The following is a 20,440-nucleotide window of genomic DNA, read 5'->3' as shown; positions in this document are numbered from 1 at the left end:
TGTGACAAGAATTTAATAAATCAAAGGCACTGTCTAACATTTTGATATATTTAACTGTTGCCTCACACCCATAAAATTCTTTAATGCCTAAATCTTTGCAGAACAACATGGAATTTGCAACAGAATTGCTAAGGGTTTGTGCTTCCAAAGCCACTTTCATTTTTTGAGTATGGTACAGAATGTGCTGCCTCCTAAGTTTGTTTGCAGCATGCAAACCTTCCCTTTCATGCAAGTCCACTAACTTTTTAAAATATTCCCATTTAATTACGTTATCACTGCCTCAAATGGTACCATCTAACAAAAAATTCTTTTCTGAAAGTAAATTACGTGCCAGCTTTAGCATGTGAGCTGTGTCAAACATGCAAAATACCCTCATATCATTATTTTAAGGGTGGGGAAACCAACACTGTGCTCCCTGTTCATCACATCTGATCCCTAAATTTGCCATTAAAGATCTATTTGTGGCAGTACCATCGCAAACCACAGCTACTATTGTAACACCAGTGTCTTCAAGTTTTCGGAGATACTGTTGTACCAAATTTAGCTTTACAGTAGAAGATATGGAGTGAACTAAACAATAATCCACATGAATTTTCCAATTTCTGTTTAGCGCTGTGACCATGAACACAAGAGCCTCTTTTGCTGCCTCGCTATCATAGCTTTCTATGTCACCCTCCCCAAAATCAACATAGCCTCTTATTTTTTCCCCACCCCAAACAAGGTCCTTCTTAATAGCCATCTCATCAATGTTGCAAAAATTTGGGTTGTGCTATTCTCAATTTCAGAGGCAATTTTAGTGAAACCCTCCTCAGTAAAACCTGGATGGCCACCCACTGACATTGCCCAACGGGGAAGCGTTCTTGGGTGGGGTAATTTCACAAATTTTCGTAAGTAGCTGTATGCCTTGGCAGAATAAAAGTGTAGGGTCAGGGCAAATTTCCTTATTTGCTGAGAATAATGGCATACTTTAGCACTGCACTGAAGTTCCAATAGCTCCTTCAACAAACCAACAACATATTCACTGTTTAACATATCATAAACTGAACTACATAGCCTTCTTCTCAAACTGCACTATTCTTCTTTTGTGTCGTACACTAAGTTGCTTCATTTGCTTTATCCGCTTCTTTAGTCGCACATTCTCTGCTTGTACTCTGTTATATTGTGTTTTCAACTTCTTAGGGCTTGGTAGACAGTAATTGTGGTCAGCATAAACAGATGTGGGTCCGATAGGCACTGAAAGAATGCAGTTACATCATAAGTTTATAACAGAATTACACCATAAGATTATAATAGAAAGTATGTAATTCAAAGTAATAAGAACACGGAGTAAAATTAAATTATTGACTTACTTTGTGCTAATGATGTCACTGTAACAGCTCTATCTTGCAAATTGTCGAAAGATCGCTTTCTGGGTTGTGGTCGTAATGCTTTATCTTGCTTTTGTAAATGTGGTGGAGGGTAAAAATAGTAGGTACTGCTTTTGACAAAAGGCGCCTCTGGACATTTGTGTGGTACATATATTTCTCTTCAAAATGAGCTGAACAGAGATGAGCTTGTGAGATGAGGATAATCTGTGCATGTTTCAAGTATCAAGTGACTTCCTACAATTCACATGCCAGTCTCTTTGGTGGAAATGGACAATCTAGAGTGTTTGATGTGAATGTTCGACTTGTGTATGGTCTTCGATTCATTGGAAAAGGGTCTGCTGCTGGTAAACTGTTTTGTGGTATTATGAACTTGCCATCGCCTCCAAGCAAATTTGGGTACTATTGTGAACTGGTAGGATCCTCTGTTGAAGGTGTGGCTTTGAAAACCATGAAGGAAGCAGTGGAGGAATCTGTAGAAATGAACGGTGGTACTAGGGATTTGGTAGTGGCATTGGATGGTTCCTGGCAAAAGAGGGGTCATAAATCCCTGAATGGGGTTGTAACTGCTACTTGTGGTGATAGTGCAAAAGTGATAGATGTTGCAGTATTATCAAAACGTTGTAGGTGCAAAAATAAAATCAAAGGAGAGCACAGTGGAACCTGTGAGGCAAATTTTAGTGGATCAAGTGGAGCAATGGAAGTGGATGGAGTGAAACAAATTTTTGAACAGTCAGTTCCCAGATACAACGTTAGGTACAAATACTAACTTGGGGATGGTGACTCCAAAGGTTTCAAGACTATAGAGGAACTGAAACCATATGGAAATGAATTTGTAGCTGAAAAGTTGGAATGCATTGGGCATGTGCAAAAGTGTATGGGTGCACGGCTTCGAAGGCTCAAACAAACTTTGGGTTCAAGTAAGCTCAGTGATGGAAAGACAATAGGAGGGAGAGGCAGGCTTACTGATGAGGTGATTGAACGTCTACAGAGATACTATGGGTATGCTATAAGGCAAAATACTAGTAATGTTAGTGACATGCGAAAAGCAGTGTGGGCATTGTTCCTTCAACTGCCTCTTCCAATGAATACCCTCAACACAGCCTGTGCCCAAAAGATTCCTGGTGCAAATATAACGCAAAAAGGACTATGATCACAAACATGGTTTGCCAGCAGCTGTGATAAATGCAATAAAACCAATTTTTCATGACTTAGCACAGCCAGAATTGTTACACAAATGTCTACACGGAAAGACGCAGAATCCTAATGAGAGCGTAAACAATTTGATTTGGAAAGTGATTCCTAAAAGGGTGTTTGTAAGCATAAAAACACTGCACTTAGGCATTTATGATGCAATAGCAACCTACAACCAAGGGAACAGTGTGAAGTGTGAAGTTCTGAAGGCATTAGGATTTACAGCTGGGGTGAACACTGTACGAGCACTAAGAAATATTGACAGAGAAAGGATAAGAGGAGCAGAAAGAAGAGAAAGGCATATGAAGTATGATGGAACAACAGACCAGAAAAGAAGACAGAAGAGGAAACTTTTGGTTCAAATGGCTCTGAGCACTATGCGACTTAACTTCTGAGGTCATCAGTCGCCTAGAACTTAGGACTAATTAAACCTAACTAACCTAAGGACATCACACACATCCATGCCCGAGGCAGGATTCGAACCTGCGACCGTAGCGGTCACCCGGTTCCAGACTGTAGCGCCTAGAACCGCACGACCACTTCGGCCGGCGAAGCTTTTGGAGGATGAAGAAGAAGACCCTGATAATCCATCCTATAGTGCAGGAATGTATTGAGAAGCTTTGATAGCCATTTCCCGTAAATTAGAATTTTTCGAATATAAGGAACATTTTCTCAAAATCCACTCATGCTAGAGAGATGAAATTTTTATACAGCACTCCTAGTGGTCAAACTTACATTGTAACACAGCCATTTGGCAATATGTTCAGTAGTTTCATTTCAGTTTAATTATAAAGCAATTATTTGTAAAAAAAATTTGGGTCATTAATAAAAAAAATAATTGGAAGGAAACTAGAAAAGATACTCCAAAATCCCTCTGTCATAACTGCAATACTAAACCATTCTATATGTAAAAAAAGAATTCTAATTTTTCTATTTGGTAGTTTATTCATAAATGTTCCTCAAAGTTAGTGATTTTAAGATGGGCAGCATAGGCACCTCCGGCTCCCCTTAAATCTGGGGAATCCAATGGTCATGGGAATACGGTAAACTCTTCCTGGTGCTCTTCGGAACACACACATACAGTGAAATCAGTGTGACGTGTTGCTTGCTCCTGCTGGTAGAAGCCTTCGTGCCAAGGAAACCCAACCTGTATGTAGGGGTACACATGATCCACTAAAATAGATGCACACCTGTATTGATTCGTTGTGCCTTCCAGAACACGAGACCTCCCAGGGAATGCCACAAAAACGTTCCCCAGACCAAGCTTGCTGCCTGATCCGGGCTGGACCCTTCCGACGATTGTTCCAGAGCCGTGCACGTCAAAGGCGATCTGTCCTATAGAGCATAAAAACTGACTCGTCTGAAAAGGCCACTTAGTCGCCTCTCAGTCGACATTCATTTGCGACACTGGCGAGCAAATTTCAGCCTTCGTCGTCCATGAACAGCAGTCAACATGGGTGTATGAACCAGGCGCCTCCTGCGGAGGCCCATATGCAGCAACGTTCACTGAAGTATTGGTAGCCTTTTGGTTCATATGGGCGGTCAGTTGTCCAACAGTTGTACGTCTGTTCGCCCGTGCACACCTCCGCAGCCGTCGTTCACCGATATCTATCCCCGGGATGCACCACAGTTGCCTCTGCGTCGGTTATGGATAGCGCCATTTTGCCATACACAGCATACTTCAACAATGGCGGTTTGCGAACATTTTAAAAAGTTAGCCGTATCGACATTGCTTCCTCCCTTGGCCCTAAATCCAATGATCATGCCTTTTTGGTCGTCAGATAAATCGCTTACTGCAACAACGACTGCACTGTTATCCACGACTCCCAGACAAGTTATATACATTCCCTCCACTGGTAATGCTGGCACCTATCGTCTGTGGTGGGTCAAACGTAGGCGATGGCCACTTTACTGTGAGTGGACCGTGTATTTTCCTTTTATAATAATCTTGACAGGTATTACCACCGATGGTGATGTTTAGGACCTAATGTAGCACTTCACCAGCTTTGTGTTTGAACAGTCAAGATCCAGGAAGTAGTGCCCCAACTAGGGAACGGCAACAGACCGCGCACTCTGGGTTCCATTCCCGTTGTTGAGTATTTTTGTGACAGGCTGAAAAAGTAGGAGCGACAATAGAAAAGAGGAAATGAGAGGGGGAATTATCAGAGGAGCAAAGAAGAAGTGGCAGTAGAAGAAAAATGATGGGTGGAGGGGGACATTAAAATACGAATGACTGGAGATGCATGAGAGCATCATGAAGAGAATCGAATTAGTCTGTACTGAGCAACTGTTCCACAAAATCTACCCCTCAGGGGTCAAGAGACGCTTGTTTCTCCTTCCCGGCTCCAAGTAGAAGCCACTCTAGTTAAGCCAAGTGAGCCAAAGCAATGACAGTGTGAAGAGTATTTTTTTTTCTTAGTTATGGGTTTTCATTGATGGACAATGAAACAATGAGAACGGAATCGCATTACTGTTACAAGCAGTTCCACTTTGTTTTGTTGATATTCAATGATTAGAACTGACCACGCAAAAAAAGGAATTATTAAAATCTGTATATTTTAGTTCATTGTACAATAATGTAGATCTTAATAACAGAATAAGCGCAAACCGGCAAATCAGCGATGAGGAGTAAATGAAATAACAGTGGTTGGTGTTAGTTGGTGGGGGGGAGGGGGGGGGCGGGAAGGGGGAGGAGCTGGATGGAGGAGGGGGTCAGGCAGGATGCAAAGTCGAGATTTGTCCTTGTTCCAGTTACCCTAGTTAGGCTCTGTACTCAATGATCTTCATCGTCTTCTTGCTAACATCCAAAACAAAATTATATCTAAGTTCTTAATTAAAGTAGGGTAACGAAATAATCTATCGTTAGGTACCATCGCAAGTAAAGGTAATGAAGGGACAGCAAGGATCGTAATTAATTCGAATACTGTCATACTACTCCAATAAATAGTGACTAACAAACGACAACTTTTGGAAAGATTATAGAGAATATCCTACACTGCAGAATCAATAAAAGAAGTGAAAAGAGTTTTACGTAACAGAAACATTATTCCAGAATATCGGCGGAACGGTATAATGCAGTAAAGACGGCTAATTAAAGTTAGTGGCGGCTTTTTGAGCACTTGCATCCACTTGATATGTTTACAGAATGGTCAGAAATAGCCTTAAAAACTTGTAAGGGAGTTGCAGGGTAGGTTGGGCTGAGAAACAATTGTTAAGAAAAAAATTCGATTCGTTGCCCCGTTTCCGAGTTAATTGGCATTGAATTCAGCCATTCAGGCCGTTGAGAGTGAAAATTCAAGCGGCCATCTAGAGGCGGTGTCGCCAGACGTGTGTTTCGCTTCGTTTCCTAAATCCGAACAATAGAGCGATACGCGGCACGGTAGTAACGATCGAATCCGAGCTAAAGGCTGAACAGTCTCGTGCGCTTTCATGGGCGCTATAAGAACAGCCGACGCTGATTGTATCTGGCGGACCACTTGAATTTGCACGTACAACTACCTCATTGTCTAGTTTCAATGCTAATTAACTATGAAGCGCCGCAACGTGTCGATTTTTTTTTCTTAATAATTATTTCTCAGCATAACCTACCCCGAAACACCCTTACATGGTTTTCAGACAGTTTCTGACCACACTGTATATAATGCCAAAATCTTAAAAGGGAACAACAGTATTATGAACTGACGTCATGGGTCAACTTGTGAAAAGTTACAACAGTAGATGACTAACTGAAACGCCGTGTTGGGAAACGTGAAATGAAGTGAGTACATAAGAAAGCCAGGAATATTAAATAAATAAAAAGTAAATAAACTGCACTTGTGACAATATAAGTTGAAGATAATTTCTGTATGTCAGAAACAACTTGGAACCGAAAATAAGACTCTTTGATAAAAATTCCGTGTTCCTAATACTATTTGATCGCCACGAAACTGATATACAGTGCTATTTGTCACACCGGTGACTTAGAAGTCATGAAACCGATGTATTTACTACTCCTCAAAATCTTAATTTTCGCAAAAGAAAGATTTAGCTAAGCCGCAAAGTATTACCAACAGTTAACTCTGCTGTGTATTGCAGGTATCACGCTTAGGTGATTACCGATTGTGTGATACGTCGTACGACTAGGTGCCCTGGTTTCTGTGTGAATGTCATATGATTGGTATTCATGCCCTTGTAAGTCCAAACCACCTGAAAATTTGTCTATAACCAAAACTGCTTCATAGTGGGTTAAATACGGAGTCTCGGCAGCAATAATGTCGTTCGTGAAAAAATTTCGATTGACTTTGGAATCAGCTCTAAAAAAATATACTTATTTTTTGGAAAAATTCTGCACCTGCAGTTTATTGCAATATAGTTTCGGACCTTGCTTTTCCCGGTGTAGTGCAGCAACTCGACGTGGCATGGACTCAACAAGTCGATGGAAGATCCGTGCAAAAATATTGAGCGATTCTGCCTCTACAGCCGTCAATATTTGCATAGGTGTTGCTGGTGCATGATTTTGTCCAGGAGCTGACCCTTCGATTATGTCCCGTGAATGTTCGATGGGATTTATGTCGGACCATGGTTCAAATGGCTCTGAGCACTATGGGACTTAACTTCTGAGGTCATCAATCCCCTAGAACTTAGAACTACTTAAACCTAACTAACCTAAGAACATCACACATATCCATGCCCGAGGCAGGATTCGAACCTGCGACCCTAGCGGTCGCGCGGTTCCAGACTGTAGCACCTAGAGCCGCTCGGCCACTCTGGCCGGCTATGTAGGACTATCTTAATGGCTAGACCATTAGCTCTAATTCACTATTATGTTCTTCAAACCAATCGCGAACGTTTGTCTCCTGATGACATGGTGCATTGCCATCCATAAAAATTCCATCTTTGTTTGGGAACATGACGTCCATGAATGGCCGCAAATGCTCTGCAAAGAAACTAACATATAAAGGACCCAGTCCTTTCGATGTAAACGCAGCCCACATCATAATGGAGCCACCACCAGCTTGCACAACGTGCACCACACTCAACTGATATCGGTTGTCATCTGACCAAGCCACGTTTTCCCAGTCGTCTAGGATCCAACCAATAGGGTCACGAGCCCGGGAGAGGCGCTGCAAGCAATATCGTCTACATCATCTACATCTACATCCATACTCCGCAAGCCACCCAACGGTGTGTGGCGGAGGGCACTTTACGTGCCACTGTCATTACCTCCCTTTCCTGTTCCAGTCGCGTATGGTTCGCGGGAAGAACGACTGTCTGAAAGCCTCCGTGCGCGCTCTAATCTCTCTAATTTTACATTCGTGATCTCCTCGGGAGGTATAAGTACACTCGTGCTGTTAGCAAAGGCACTTACATCGGACGTCTGTCATAGCTAATTAATGCCAGATTTTATTGCACTGTACTAAGGCATACGTTCGTCATACGTCCGACATTGATTTATGCGGTTATTTCACGTAGTATTACTCGTCTGTTAGCACTGACAACTCTTCACAAACGCCGCTGTTCTAGGTCATTAGGTGAAGGCCGTCAGCCACTGCGCAATCCATAGTTTGGTATTTTCGAAAAGCTCTTTGCACTGTGGATCTCGAAGTACTGAATTCCCTAACGATTACCGAAACGGAATATCCCATGCGTCATACTCCAACCACAATTCCGCGATGAACATCCGTTAAGTCCCGTCTTGCGGCCTTAATCATTTCGGAAACGTTATCAAATTAACCACCCGAGTAAAAATGACAGCTCCACCAATTCACTGGTCTTTTATGTCTTGTGTACGAGATAATACAGCCATCTGTATACGCCGAAGCGCCAAAGAAATGGTATAGACATGCGTATTCAAATACAGACGTATGTAAATAGGCAGAACACCGCAATGCGGTCTACAACGCCTATATAAGACACCAAGTGTCTAGCGCAGTTGTTAGATTGGTTACTGCTGCTCAGTGACAGGTTATCAAGATTTAAGTGAGTTTGAACGTAGTGCTACAGTCGGCGCACAAGTGATGGGACACAGCATCTCTGAGGTAGCGATGAAGTGGGGATTTTTCCACACGACCATTTCACGAGTGTACCGTGAATATCAGGAATCGGGTAAAACATCAAATCTCCGACATCGCTGCTGCCGGAAAAAGATCCTGCAAGAACGGGACCACCGACGACTGAAGAGAGTCGTTCAACGTGACAGAAGTGCAACCCTTCAGCAAACAGCTGGAAATTTTCAATGCTGAGCCATCAACGAGTGTCAGTGTGCGAACCATTCAACGAAACATCATCGATATTGGTTTTCGATGCTGAAGGCGCACTCGTGTACCCTTGATGACTGCACCACACGAAGCTTTACGCCTCCCCTGGGCCCGTCAACACCGACATTGGACTGTTGACGACTGGAAACACGTTGCCTGGTCCGACGAGTCTGGTTTCAAATTTTGTCGAGCGGGTGGACTGTAACAGTATGGAGACAACCTCACGAATCCATTGGCCCTGCATGTCAGCAGGGGACTGCTCAAGCTGGTCGAGGCTCTGTAATGGTGTGGGGCGTGTGCAGTTGGAGTGATATGGGACCCAATACGTCTAGATATGACTCTGACGGGTGACACGTACGTAAGCATCATTTCTGACCACCTGCATCCTTTCAAGTCCATTCTGCATTCCGATGGACTTGAGCAATTACAGCTGGACAATGCGACACCCCAAACGTCCAGAATTGATACACTGGCTCCAGGAACACTCTTCTGAATTTAGACACTTCCGCTGGCCACAAAACTCCCCAGACATGAACATTATTGAGCATATCTGGGATGCCATGCAACGTGCTTTTCAGGAGAGATCTCTATCCCTTCCTACTTTTATAGATTTATGGACTATCCTGCAGGATTCGTTGCATGAGTTCCCTCTGGCACTATTTCAGACATTAGTCTAATCCATGTGAAGTCGTGTTGCAGCACTTGTGCGTGCTCGCGGGTGCTCTACGTGATATTAGGCGGCTGTTCCAGTTTCTTTGGCTCTTCAGTGAATGTACATATCACTGTGCAAGACTTTCGTCACCTCACTGTGTTGCGCTTATTACGAGACAGAGTGATTTCATTGTAGTGAGGTGATCTTACCTGTAACGGCGAACGGAAACTTGATCACACTCTCAACGAAAATTGCGCAGGCAATACCACGATAATTCGCAATGTACGAACAGCAGGAGTTAAGGTGACACAGCATTTTAGCGAGTTGCAGGCTAGTGGTGCCGCGCCTTGAGGTGCCGAATGTTTGCAGACGACCTGCCGCCGCCGACGCCGCTCACGGAGTCGGTGGAGGACGCGTACATCACGGCGACGTCTGCGCCCCCGGCCATCGTGCACTGCCCGCGGACCAACAACGTGCAGGGCCTGTCCGTAGAGGGCGCCCTCATGCACGTACTCCGCACTCTAGAGGTGAGTCTCCGCCTGCGCTTGTCTCGCTCAACTCGGCTTCCTGCTTCACGTTACCTGTTATTCCGTTTCATACAACTCTGTAACACTACTGTACACTCTTGCAGCATATATACAGGGTGGTCCACTGATAGTGACCGGGCCAAATATCTCACGAAATAAGCATCAAACGAAAAAACTACAAAGAACCAAACTCGTCTAGCTTGAAGGGGTAAACCAGATGGCGCTTCCATAGGTCAAATAGATACCAACAGTGTTTTTTTTTTTAAATGGGAACCCCCATTTTTACTACATATTCGTTTAGTACGTAAAGAAATATGAATGTTTTAGTTGGACCACTTTTTTTCGCTTCGTGATACACTCCTGGAAATTGAAATAAGAACACCGTGAATTCATTGTCCCAGGAAGGGGAAACTTTATTGACACATTCCTGGGGTCAGATACATCACATGATCACACTGACAGAACCACAGGCACATAGACACAGGCAACAGAGCATGCACAATGTCGGCACTAGTACAGTGTATATCCACCTTTCGCAGCAATGCAGGCTGCTATTCTCCCATGGAGACGATCGTAGAGATGCTGGATGTAGTCCTGTGGAACGGCTTGCCATGCCATTTCCACCTGGCGCCTCAGTTGGACCAGCGTTCGTGCTGGACGTGCAGACCGCGTGAGACGACGCTTCATCCAGTCCCAAACATGCTCAATGGGGGACAGATCCGGAGATCTTGCTGGCCAGGGTAATTGACTTACACCTTCTAGAGCACGTTGGGTGGCACGGGATACATGCGGACGTGCATTGTCCTGTTGGAACAGCAAGTTCCCTTGCCGGTCTAGGAATGGTAGAACGATGGGTTCGATGGTTTGGATGTACCGTGCACTATTCAGTGTCCCCTCGACGATCACCAGTGGTGTACGGCCAGTGTAGGAGATCGCTCCCCACACCATGATGCCGGGTGTTGGCCCTGTGTGCCTCGGTCGTATGCAGTCCTGATTGTGGCGCTCACCTGCACGGCGCCAAACACGCATACGACCATCATTGGCACCAAGGCAGAAGCGACTCTCATCGCTGAAGACGACACGTCTCCATTCGTCCCTCCATTCACGCCTGTCGCGACACCACTGGAGGCGGGCTGCACGATGTTGGGGCGTGAGCGGAAGACGGCCTAACGGTGTGCGGGACCGTAGCCCAGCTTCATGGAGACGGTTGCGAATGGTCCTCGCCGATACCCCAGGAGCAACAGTGTCCCTAATTTGCTGGGAAGTGGCGGTGCGGTCCCCTACGGCACTGCGTAGGATCCTACGGTCTTGGCGTGCATCCGTGCGTCGCTGCGGTCCGGTCCCAGGTCGACGGGCACGTGCACCTTCCGCCGACCACTGGCGACAACATCGATGTACTGTGGAGACCACACGCCCCACGTGTTGAGCAATTGGGCGGTACGTCCACCCGGCCTCCCGCATGCCCACTATACGCCCTCGCTCAAAGTCCGTCAACTGCACATACGGTTCACGTCCACGCTGTCGCGGCATGCTACCAGTGTTAAAGACTGCGATGGAGCTCCGTATGCCACGGCAAACTGGCTGACACTGACGGCGGCGGTGCACAAATGCTGCGCAGCTAGCGCCATTCGACGGCCAACACCGCGGTTCCTGGTGTGTCCGCTGTGCCGTGCGTGTGATCATTGCTTGTACAGCCCTCTCGCAGTGTCCGGAGCAAGTATGGTGGGTCTGACACACCGGTGTCAATGTGTTCTTTTTTCCATTTCCAGGAGTGTAGATGGCATTGTAATAGTCACAAACGTATAAGTACGTAGTATCACGTAACATTCCGCCAGTGGCGACGGTATTTGCTTCGTGATACATTACCTGTGTTAAAATGGACTGTTTACCAATTGCGGTAAAAGTCGATATCATGTTGATGTATGGCTGTTGTGATCAAAATGCCCAACGGGCATGTGCTGTGTATGCTGCTCGGTATCCTGGACGACATCATCCGAGTGTCCGCATAGTTAAGTTATTTAAGGAAACAGGAAGTGTTCAGCCACATGTGAAACGTCAACCACGGTCTGCAACAAATGATAGTGCCCAAGTAGGTGTTTTAGCTGCTGTCGCGGCTATTCCGCACATCAGTAGCAGACAAACTGCGCGAGAATCGGGAATCTCAGAAACGTAGGTGTTGAGAATGCTAGATCAGCATCGGTTGCACTCGTACCATATTTCTATCCACCAGTAATTGGATGTCGACGACTTTAAACGTTGTGTACAGTTCTGCCACTGGGCGCAAGAGAAATTACGGGACGATGACACATTTTTTGCACGCGTTCTATTTAGCGACGAAGCGTCGTTCACCAACAGCGGTAACGTAAACCGGCATAATATGCACTATTGGGCAACGGAATATACACGATGGCTGCGACAAGTGGATCATCAGCGACCTTGGCGGGTTAATGTACGGTGCGGCATTATGGGAGGAAGGATAATTGGCCCCCATTTTATCGATGGCAATCTAAGTGGTGCAATGTATGCTGATTTCCTACATAATGTTCTACCGATGTTACTACAAGATGTTTCACTGCATGACTGAATGGTGATGTACTTACAACATGATGGATGTCTAGCACATAGCTCGCGTGCGGTTGAAGCGGTATTGAATAGCATATTTCACGACAGGTGGATTAGTCGTCGAAGCACCATACCATGGCCTGCACATTCACCGGATCTGACGTCCCCGGATTTCTTTCTGTGGGGAAAGTTTGAAGGATATTTGCTATCGTGATCCACCGACAACGCCTGACAACATGCGTCAGCGGATTGTGAGTGCCTGTGCGAACATTACTACTCGCTGTTGAGAGAAATGTCGTAACACGTATTGCCAAATGCATTGAGGTTGAGGGACATCATTTTGAGCATTTATTGCATGAATGTCGTATTTACAGGTAATCATGCTGTAACAGCATGCGTTCTCAGAAATGATAAGTTCACAAAGGTACATGTATCACATTGGAACAACTGAAATAAAATGTTCAAACGTACCAACGTTCTGTATTTTAATTTAAAAAACCTACGTGTTACCAACTGTTCGTCTAAAATTGTAAGCCATATGTTTGTGACTATTACAGCGCCATCCATCACAAAGCGAAAAAAGTGCTCCAACTAAAACATTTATATTTCTTTACGTACTACACGAATATGTAATAAAAAATGGGGGTTCCTATTTCAAAAAACGCAGTTGATATCCGTTTGACCTATGGCCGCGCCATCTAGCGGGCAAACCATAGCGCCATCTGGTTTCCCCCTTCAAGCTAGAAAAATTTCGTTCTTTGTAGTTTTTTCGTTTGGCGCTTATTTCGTGAGATATTTGGCCCGGTCACGATCAATGTACCACCCTGTATATTACTAAACGTCTAAAATGGGTACGTTTGTAATCTCCCCCCCCCCTCCTTCTTACTTTCATCTATTGTCCACAATAAGTGAAGTCTTTTATGAAAAATTTGAGGGGAGTGAAGATTACAATGAACTTTCTAGTTTACTTAGCTTTTCATGTAGAGTTGGCTCCAGTTCTTCTTGTCTATGGGTCTCATTCTTGAGGCTGAAATTCTGACATTGTAGGTCCTCATGGTTGAATTGATGTAAATAAATTGAAGATTGTTGCTGCAGAATTTTTGTTGTTACGTTAATATATTTTGTCACGTTTTAGTGTATCATACAGTGTTTTGAATTTTCGCATTTATAAAGCCCAAATTACGTTCGCCCAAAATACAAAAATACGTCCGATCACATCAGATGCATGCTCAGAAAAAATAACAATATTCCAAACGGTTTACAAGTTTTCTTGACATGTGAATGTCCATTAGTTTTGATTATTATTCATAAATGGATTCAGAAATAAATGTACTAAACAGTACTAGATTGCGTAATTAATAATAGAAATTTTAAGCGAGCCAAATAATTCGTAGTTTCAAATGTTTCTAAGAAAAGTAATTTTATCTGTACATTCAGAGCTAGTACTTATCGATTGTGACATCGAAAATAAAGTAATTCCTTTTGATAAATTTTATATTGAAATATAACATATTGTGCATAAAATTATAGAAAGTTTTCAGGAAAGCAGCTGAGAGAATACTGACCTGTACAAAATTTGAAAAATATTACTCGTATCGACAGCTACTATTGAGGAAAAGTAATGCTGGAGGAGGATGTCACGTCAAAGGTTGGAGATCGCCTATCTAATAGCTTCTAATTGCTTAAAAATTGTATTTTCATTATTTCATATAATTCATCATCAAATTCAAAAACTATAAGTGTTGTCACTATGTACCCTTTAGGGCAGTATCAATGCCCTATCCTGATAATGTTACATTTGACATATTTATTTTCTCAGTAGCTATCCAAGGTAATAGCACAAAACTTTGCCAGAATATAGACTCATATGCTACACATGCACTGAGCTACTATCAAGTATTTAACTTTGATAGGAAGCAAGATATGATTTTGTTAATATAAGTCTTAAAAATATTTTTGTGATCGAGCTATGAGTGCTATCTCTACCATTGTAGAGCTCATCATCATCATCAGTTATCTGCTATATTAGCAGGTCCTTTGCCTCTCCATTTTCTGCGATCCATTGCTTCCTTCTTAAGGCTGCTGTATGTTGTACCGTCCATCATGTCATCCAGTATCTGGAATCTCTTCCTTCCTCGCTTCCTTTTCCCTTCTACATAATCTTCTAAAACTGTTTTTATCAGTCCGTCATTCTTTCTTAATATATGCCCAATCCAATTTCTTTTTCTTCTTTTTATTACATCTAGTAACTGTCTTTTCTCTCCCACTCTTCTCAGTACCTCTTCATTTTTTTCTCTGCCCATCCAACTTATTCTTTCCATCTCCCGCCATGTCCAGATCTCAAAAGCCTCCAGCCTTTCTCTGTCTTTTTTCCTCATAGTCCATGTTTCAGCGCCATATAGAAGAACACTCCTTACAAGACATTTTATGAGTCTCTTTCTGAGTTCTCTGTCCAGACCGCTGCAGAAGATTCTCCTTTTCTTATAAAACGCCTCTTTTGCCATTTCTATCCTTGTTTTAATTTCTGTGGTGCACTTCCAGTCGCTGTCTATCCTGCTTCCAAGATACTTAAAATTTTGCACCTGTTCTAGTGTTTCTCCATTCAGCACAATTTTTATTTCCTTATTTCCTCCTATTGCCAATACTTTTGTTTTATTTATGTTAATTTTCATTCCATATGTTTTTCCGTTAGTTGCAATGGTGTCCACCAAATCCTGTAATTCTTTTTCCCCTGTGGCTGGAAGGACCATGTCATCAGCAAATCTCAAGCACCCTACTCTTCTTCCTCCAATTTCTACTCCTTTGTCATCTAATGAGCATTGGTCAATCATATTTTCCAAGTACAGGTTGAAAAGAGTAGGTGATAAACAGCATCCTTGTCGTACTCCTTTCCCTAGTCTGATCCAGTTTGTACTTTCTCCTCTCACTTTAACTGAAACTTTTTGATTAAGGTATAATGAGTTTATAAGTCTTCTGGTTTTCCAGTCCACTCTCTTTTCCCTCGTAATAGTCGCCAACTTGTCCCAAACCACATTGTCAAATGCCTTTTCTAAATCGATGAAGCACATATATAGGTCTCTTCCTTTTTCAATAAACCTTTCTCCCAAGATTCGTAGGAGCCCTATTGCATCTCTGGTGCCCGTATTCATTCTAAAGCCAAACTGCTCCTCGCCGAGATTCTCCTCTATTACTTTTTCAAGTATTTTATTAATTATTCTTAACATCACTTTGGCTGCATGTGAAATGAGGCTGATTGTCCGGTGCTCGCTGTATTTCTTGGTTCCTTGCTTTTTCGGTAATGGAATCATTACTGTTGTCAAAAAGTCCTCAGGCCATTCACCACTGTCATATATTTTATTACATAACCTCAATATTTCTATTATTCCATCTTGGTTCAAAGATTTTAGTATTTCTCCCGGTATTGTATTTGTACCTACCGCTTTGCCATTTTTCATTGCATCTATGGCAGACTTTACTTCTTCAATTATGATGGTTGGTCCTTTCTCCTCATCACTTACACGGTTGTGTGATTCAAGTTCCAGAGTTTCTGGTTTGCTATTTGTGTCATATAGCTCTTTTAGATATTCTTCCCATCTCTGGAGGACATCGTCACGATCTTTGTACACTACCTCTTCGTCTTTACTCAAAATTTCGATAGTAGCACTTCCTGCTCTGTTTTGTTCCCATGCCATAGTCTTTACTCTGTTGTACAGTAAGTCGTATCTTCCCTTCCTGTCCAGTTCTTCAATTTCATCACATTCCTCTTTTAGCCATTTTTTCCTAGCCTGCTCTGTTTCTCTTCACAGTTCGTTATTTAAACTTCGGTATATCTTTCCTGCATCTTCAGTGTTCTTCTTTTTCAATTTTCTTCTCTCCTCCATCTTGGAAATCATTTCTTGTGTGACCCATGGTTTTTTTTTTTTACCTTTCCCCTTTTACATATCCTATATTTTGCTGTCCTGCTTTAATGATTCCTTCTTTCAGCATATTCCAGTACTCGTTGGCATTACCAGGTGCTTCTTTGTCTCGTAATGTGTTTAGAAAGTCCCGAGACAGCATTTCTGTAATTTGTTCTTTGTTGGACCTTATCTTCTCTAAATCCCACTTCTTCACCATTGTCGCCTTTTTCAGTTTTTTCATTCTTATTTCTATTTCTGCCGTAAGTAAGTTGTGGTCACTATTAATATCTGCACCTGGTAATGTGTGCACCTTCTTGATTCCATTCCTATATCTTTCTTCTACCAGTATAAAATCGATTTGGTTTCTGTATTACCCCCTGGTGATTTCCAAGTGTAGAGCCTCCTCTTATGGTTCTTGAACCATGTGTTTGCCGCTATCAGCTGCCTTTCCCTGCAGAAGTCAATTAACCATTCACCTCTGTCATTTCTCTTTCCAAGACCATGACTGCCTACTATGTTTCCCTCTTTCCCTTCTCCCACAATGGCGTTCCAGTCTCCCATTACTATTTTGCAGCATTTTTTATTTTCGTCCATTATTCTCTCTATTACATTGTACGTTTCCTCTACAATTTGGTCATCATGTTCTGAAGTTGGCATATACACCTGGACAATCAGTAAATCTTTTTGTGCTCCTTTCAGCCTTACACCAATAACCCGGTCATTTGCATAGTCTACATATTCCACACATTTAGCCAATTCCTTTGTCATAATCATTCCTACTCCATTAATTCCTTTTACTTCTCCTCCTGAGTAGTAGAATACATATTCATCTGACTGCAACTCTCCATGTCCATTCCATCTTACCTCAGCAACTCCTACGAGGTCCATATGATTCTTTTCCATCTCTCTTTTAAGGTTTTCTAGTTTTCCTGCTTGTAGCAGAGTTCTGACATTCCAGGTACCAATTCTCGTTTTGATTCTTTGCCTCCTTTCAAGTTGTCCCCCCCGGAGATCCGAATGGGGGACTATTTTACCTCCGGACACTGATTTAACATGAGAGGAAGCCATTTTTTGTGCATAAAATGGAGACTGCATTATGCAGGGAAGATAATCTGCGGTGGTATTCCGTTGCCTTCCGCAGTTCTGGAGGCCGCCCCTAACATGGGATACAGACGCCTTTTGCAGCCGCCCGCTCCGAGTCAGACGCTGCATGAGAAGTATAGGTTGGAAAATGAAAGACCCCTAGCCCTCGAAACCTAATAGCGTCAGGGTCGGCAAAGAACAAGAGCTGGCCGAGGGTGGCCAGATAGGAAAGATAAAAGTGAGGAGCCTGGCATAAGTAAGTGGAAGCAATGCCAGGATCTGTAGATCTACATAAACATAATAGTACTGTCAATACGAGGTAAAAGTTGATGACATAGTGTGACAGTTTGTCTGTGTTATTTGATCTGTTTACTCTCTGAACAAAAACATGTATTTACATTTAATTGTTTGAAAATGTTATTTTATATGAGACGCTGCCAACAAACTGCAGGCACGGATTTCTTCTTGCGACGTTGCAGGATGTGTCTGTCTTTGTATAGACAGAAACTATGCTGTATGAGGTGTTGTCATTACTTTAAGTAATGTTTGATAATGTTTACGTCAAAATGTGTGGGAAATCTTATGGGACTTAACTGCTATGGTCATGAGTCCCTAAGCTTACACACTACTTAACCTAAATTATCCTAAGGACAAACACACACACACACCCATGCTCGAGGGAGGACTCGAACGTCCGCAGGGATCAGCCGCACAGTCCATGACTGCAGTGCCACAGACCGCTCGGCTAATCCCGTGTCGCTAATGTTTATGCATAAAACCTAATACAGTCCTTATTTTGTAAGGCTTGCACTATAGTAATAAAATTCAAGAATAGCCCAGACGAGAATTTTGCAGTGAACTCTTTCACATATCATTTAAAATGTTTTTAATTCTTGAAACACATTTCTATCATCTACATCTACATTTATGAATTACATATTTCTATAATAATCACGTTAAGTCCCTCTGGACGATAGTATCTTAACTGTTTTGTCACAGTTTTTACTAGAGATTTCTCAGAGCGCCGTGCTACAATACCTTCAAAAACTTCAACATTAAAAAGAGGAGCCATTGATTTCAGGCCTCGGGAACATAAAAATTATCATTTTCAGAAATGCTTTGCCGCTACGCTGTTTAGAACGCAACAAAACAGCTATGCAGCAGTGTACAATGATGACAGAGAATTAAAACCGTCGCGCTGCGTTGCTCTTTAGCAGTGCGGCGCCTCCATCCGAGGACATCGATTTATGTACTAATTATATTTGCTGATTACCCAGTGAGCATACTAATTCCAGTTCGCGTAAATCAGGCGGTGAACTATGTCCGTGAAATGACGCACGGTACGCACACAAACGGTATATCTCGCTCTCTTTTCCCTCGTTTTGCTGCCGTTTCGCCAGGCAGCATATAATGACGCTTTAAACCACAAATCCTCCTTTCTGCACCGTGTATTCTCGTTCTGTTGTTCGTGCGCACGAATACGTTGTAATGGTGATAGTGCCAATCGTTGGCGTCATTAATTAATTTGTGACAGCACGAATATGGAACTATTAATACCGTCACTCACTGTCCATGTAAACAGATTTGTCTACATCATTAGAGACAATTAAATGTTTTTTACGTATATAAAAAATACATGCCCTTAACTTTAGGCCCGGCCGTTGTGGCTGAGTGGTTCTAGGCGCTTCAGTCTGGAACCGCGCGACCGCTACGGTCGCAGTTTCGAATCCTGCCTCGGGCATGGATGTGTGTGATGTCCTTAGGTTGGTTAGGTTTAAGTAGTTCTAAGTTCTATTGGACTGATGACATCAGATGTTAAGTCCCATAGTGCTCAGAGCCATTTGAACCATTTTAACTTTAGGGAGACTGGTGCAGATGTCAAAGTCTCTGATGAGAAGTCTCTACGCTGTTGTAACAGGACTTAAAACTTGACATCTTCCCTCCTTAGATATCCCGCGTCGCCATGTCGTTCATGTGAGCGAAAGGCAATCGCGGCCGAGGAGACGGCAGGAGGGGGGGGGGGGGGGGGGGGGGCAGGGGTTCATAAGCCCTTCCCTGATTTCTTTTTTGCAGAAGCTTCTAAGTACGAAGGGGAATTTTTGTTTTTTGGAAGGAATTTTATTAATTCGTCCACATCAATCTTACAGTAGTAGTGGTAGTAGTTTTAACCATCCATAGATCGCCCTTACAAGAATAACTGACATGTTTTGTGATTACGATTTAAAACAACAAAAGTAACGTAATTTGTGTACACAGGCATTTACGAGGGTCGCCCGGAAAGTAATGTACCATTTTTTTCTTAGCCTATAACAATAGCACCAATGCGAAACTTTAGGTATGTATTATTTGAAGTCTCCGCAATGTGCACGCAAATTTCCCGTTTGCTCCGACAGATAGCGTAGCTTCAGCAATGTTTCAAAATGGCGTTCGTAAGTGATACACGTTACAAGAAGCGTGTCGTCATCGAATTTCTCACTGTGGAGGAAGAAACTGTTATGAACAGTCACAAACATTAGTGTACAGTTTATGGAGAAACTGCGGTTGACGAAAGTACGATTAGTCGCTGAACAAAAGGGTGAGGCCATTACGAGAAGGCGGTTCGGTAGGGCTCCAAGATTTACAACGTTCGGGGAGGCTGTTCACAGCCGTCACCTGGCAAGTTGCTGCTTTCGGATTTGCTCATTCGTGAGCCAAAAGACAGCATCATTAATTCTGAAGCATTTGTGAACACATTAACCAAATTCAAGAGGTGCTTCCAGCGACTTCGGCGCCATAACAACCTAGTTGATTGATTGATTCAACATGATAACGATCGGCCTGAAACTTGTCTGAAGACTTCGAAGCACATCATTAAACACGGTTGGACAATGTTATCCCATCCACCATACAACCGTGACCTAGCTCTCTCTTCTCAGTCTGATCT

The 20,440-nt window shown here is 43.0% G+C and overlaps 1 protein-coding gene across 1 annotated transcript in view; it reads left to right on the top strand.

The window, feature by feature from the left end:
• Positions 1 to 20,440, top strand: part of LOC126235364 (uncharacterized) — a gene marked incomplete at its 3' end in the record, with an annotated part of 1,261,863 nt that overhangs the window by 659,041 nt on the left and 582,382 nt on the right. The window contains exon 25 of the mRNA XM_049944087.1: positions 9,816 to 9,973. Coding sequence (XP_049800044.1) covers positions 9,816 to 9,973 — 158 coding nt within the window. The remainder of the gene's footprint in view (positions 1 to 9,815; positions 9,974 to 20,440) is intronic.

Source organism: Schistocerca nitens, chromosome 2 (genome assembly GCF_023898315.1).
Source record: "Schistocerca nitens isolate TAMUIC-IGC-003100 chromosome 2, iqSchNite1.1, whole genome shotgun sequence".
Lineage (NCBI taxonomy): Eukaryota > Metazoa > Arthropoda > Insecta > Orthoptera > Acrididae > Schistocerca > Schistocerca nitens.
The sequence above is the reverse complement of the archived record's forward strand: the minus strand, read 5'-3'. Positions and strand labels throughout refer to the sequence as shown.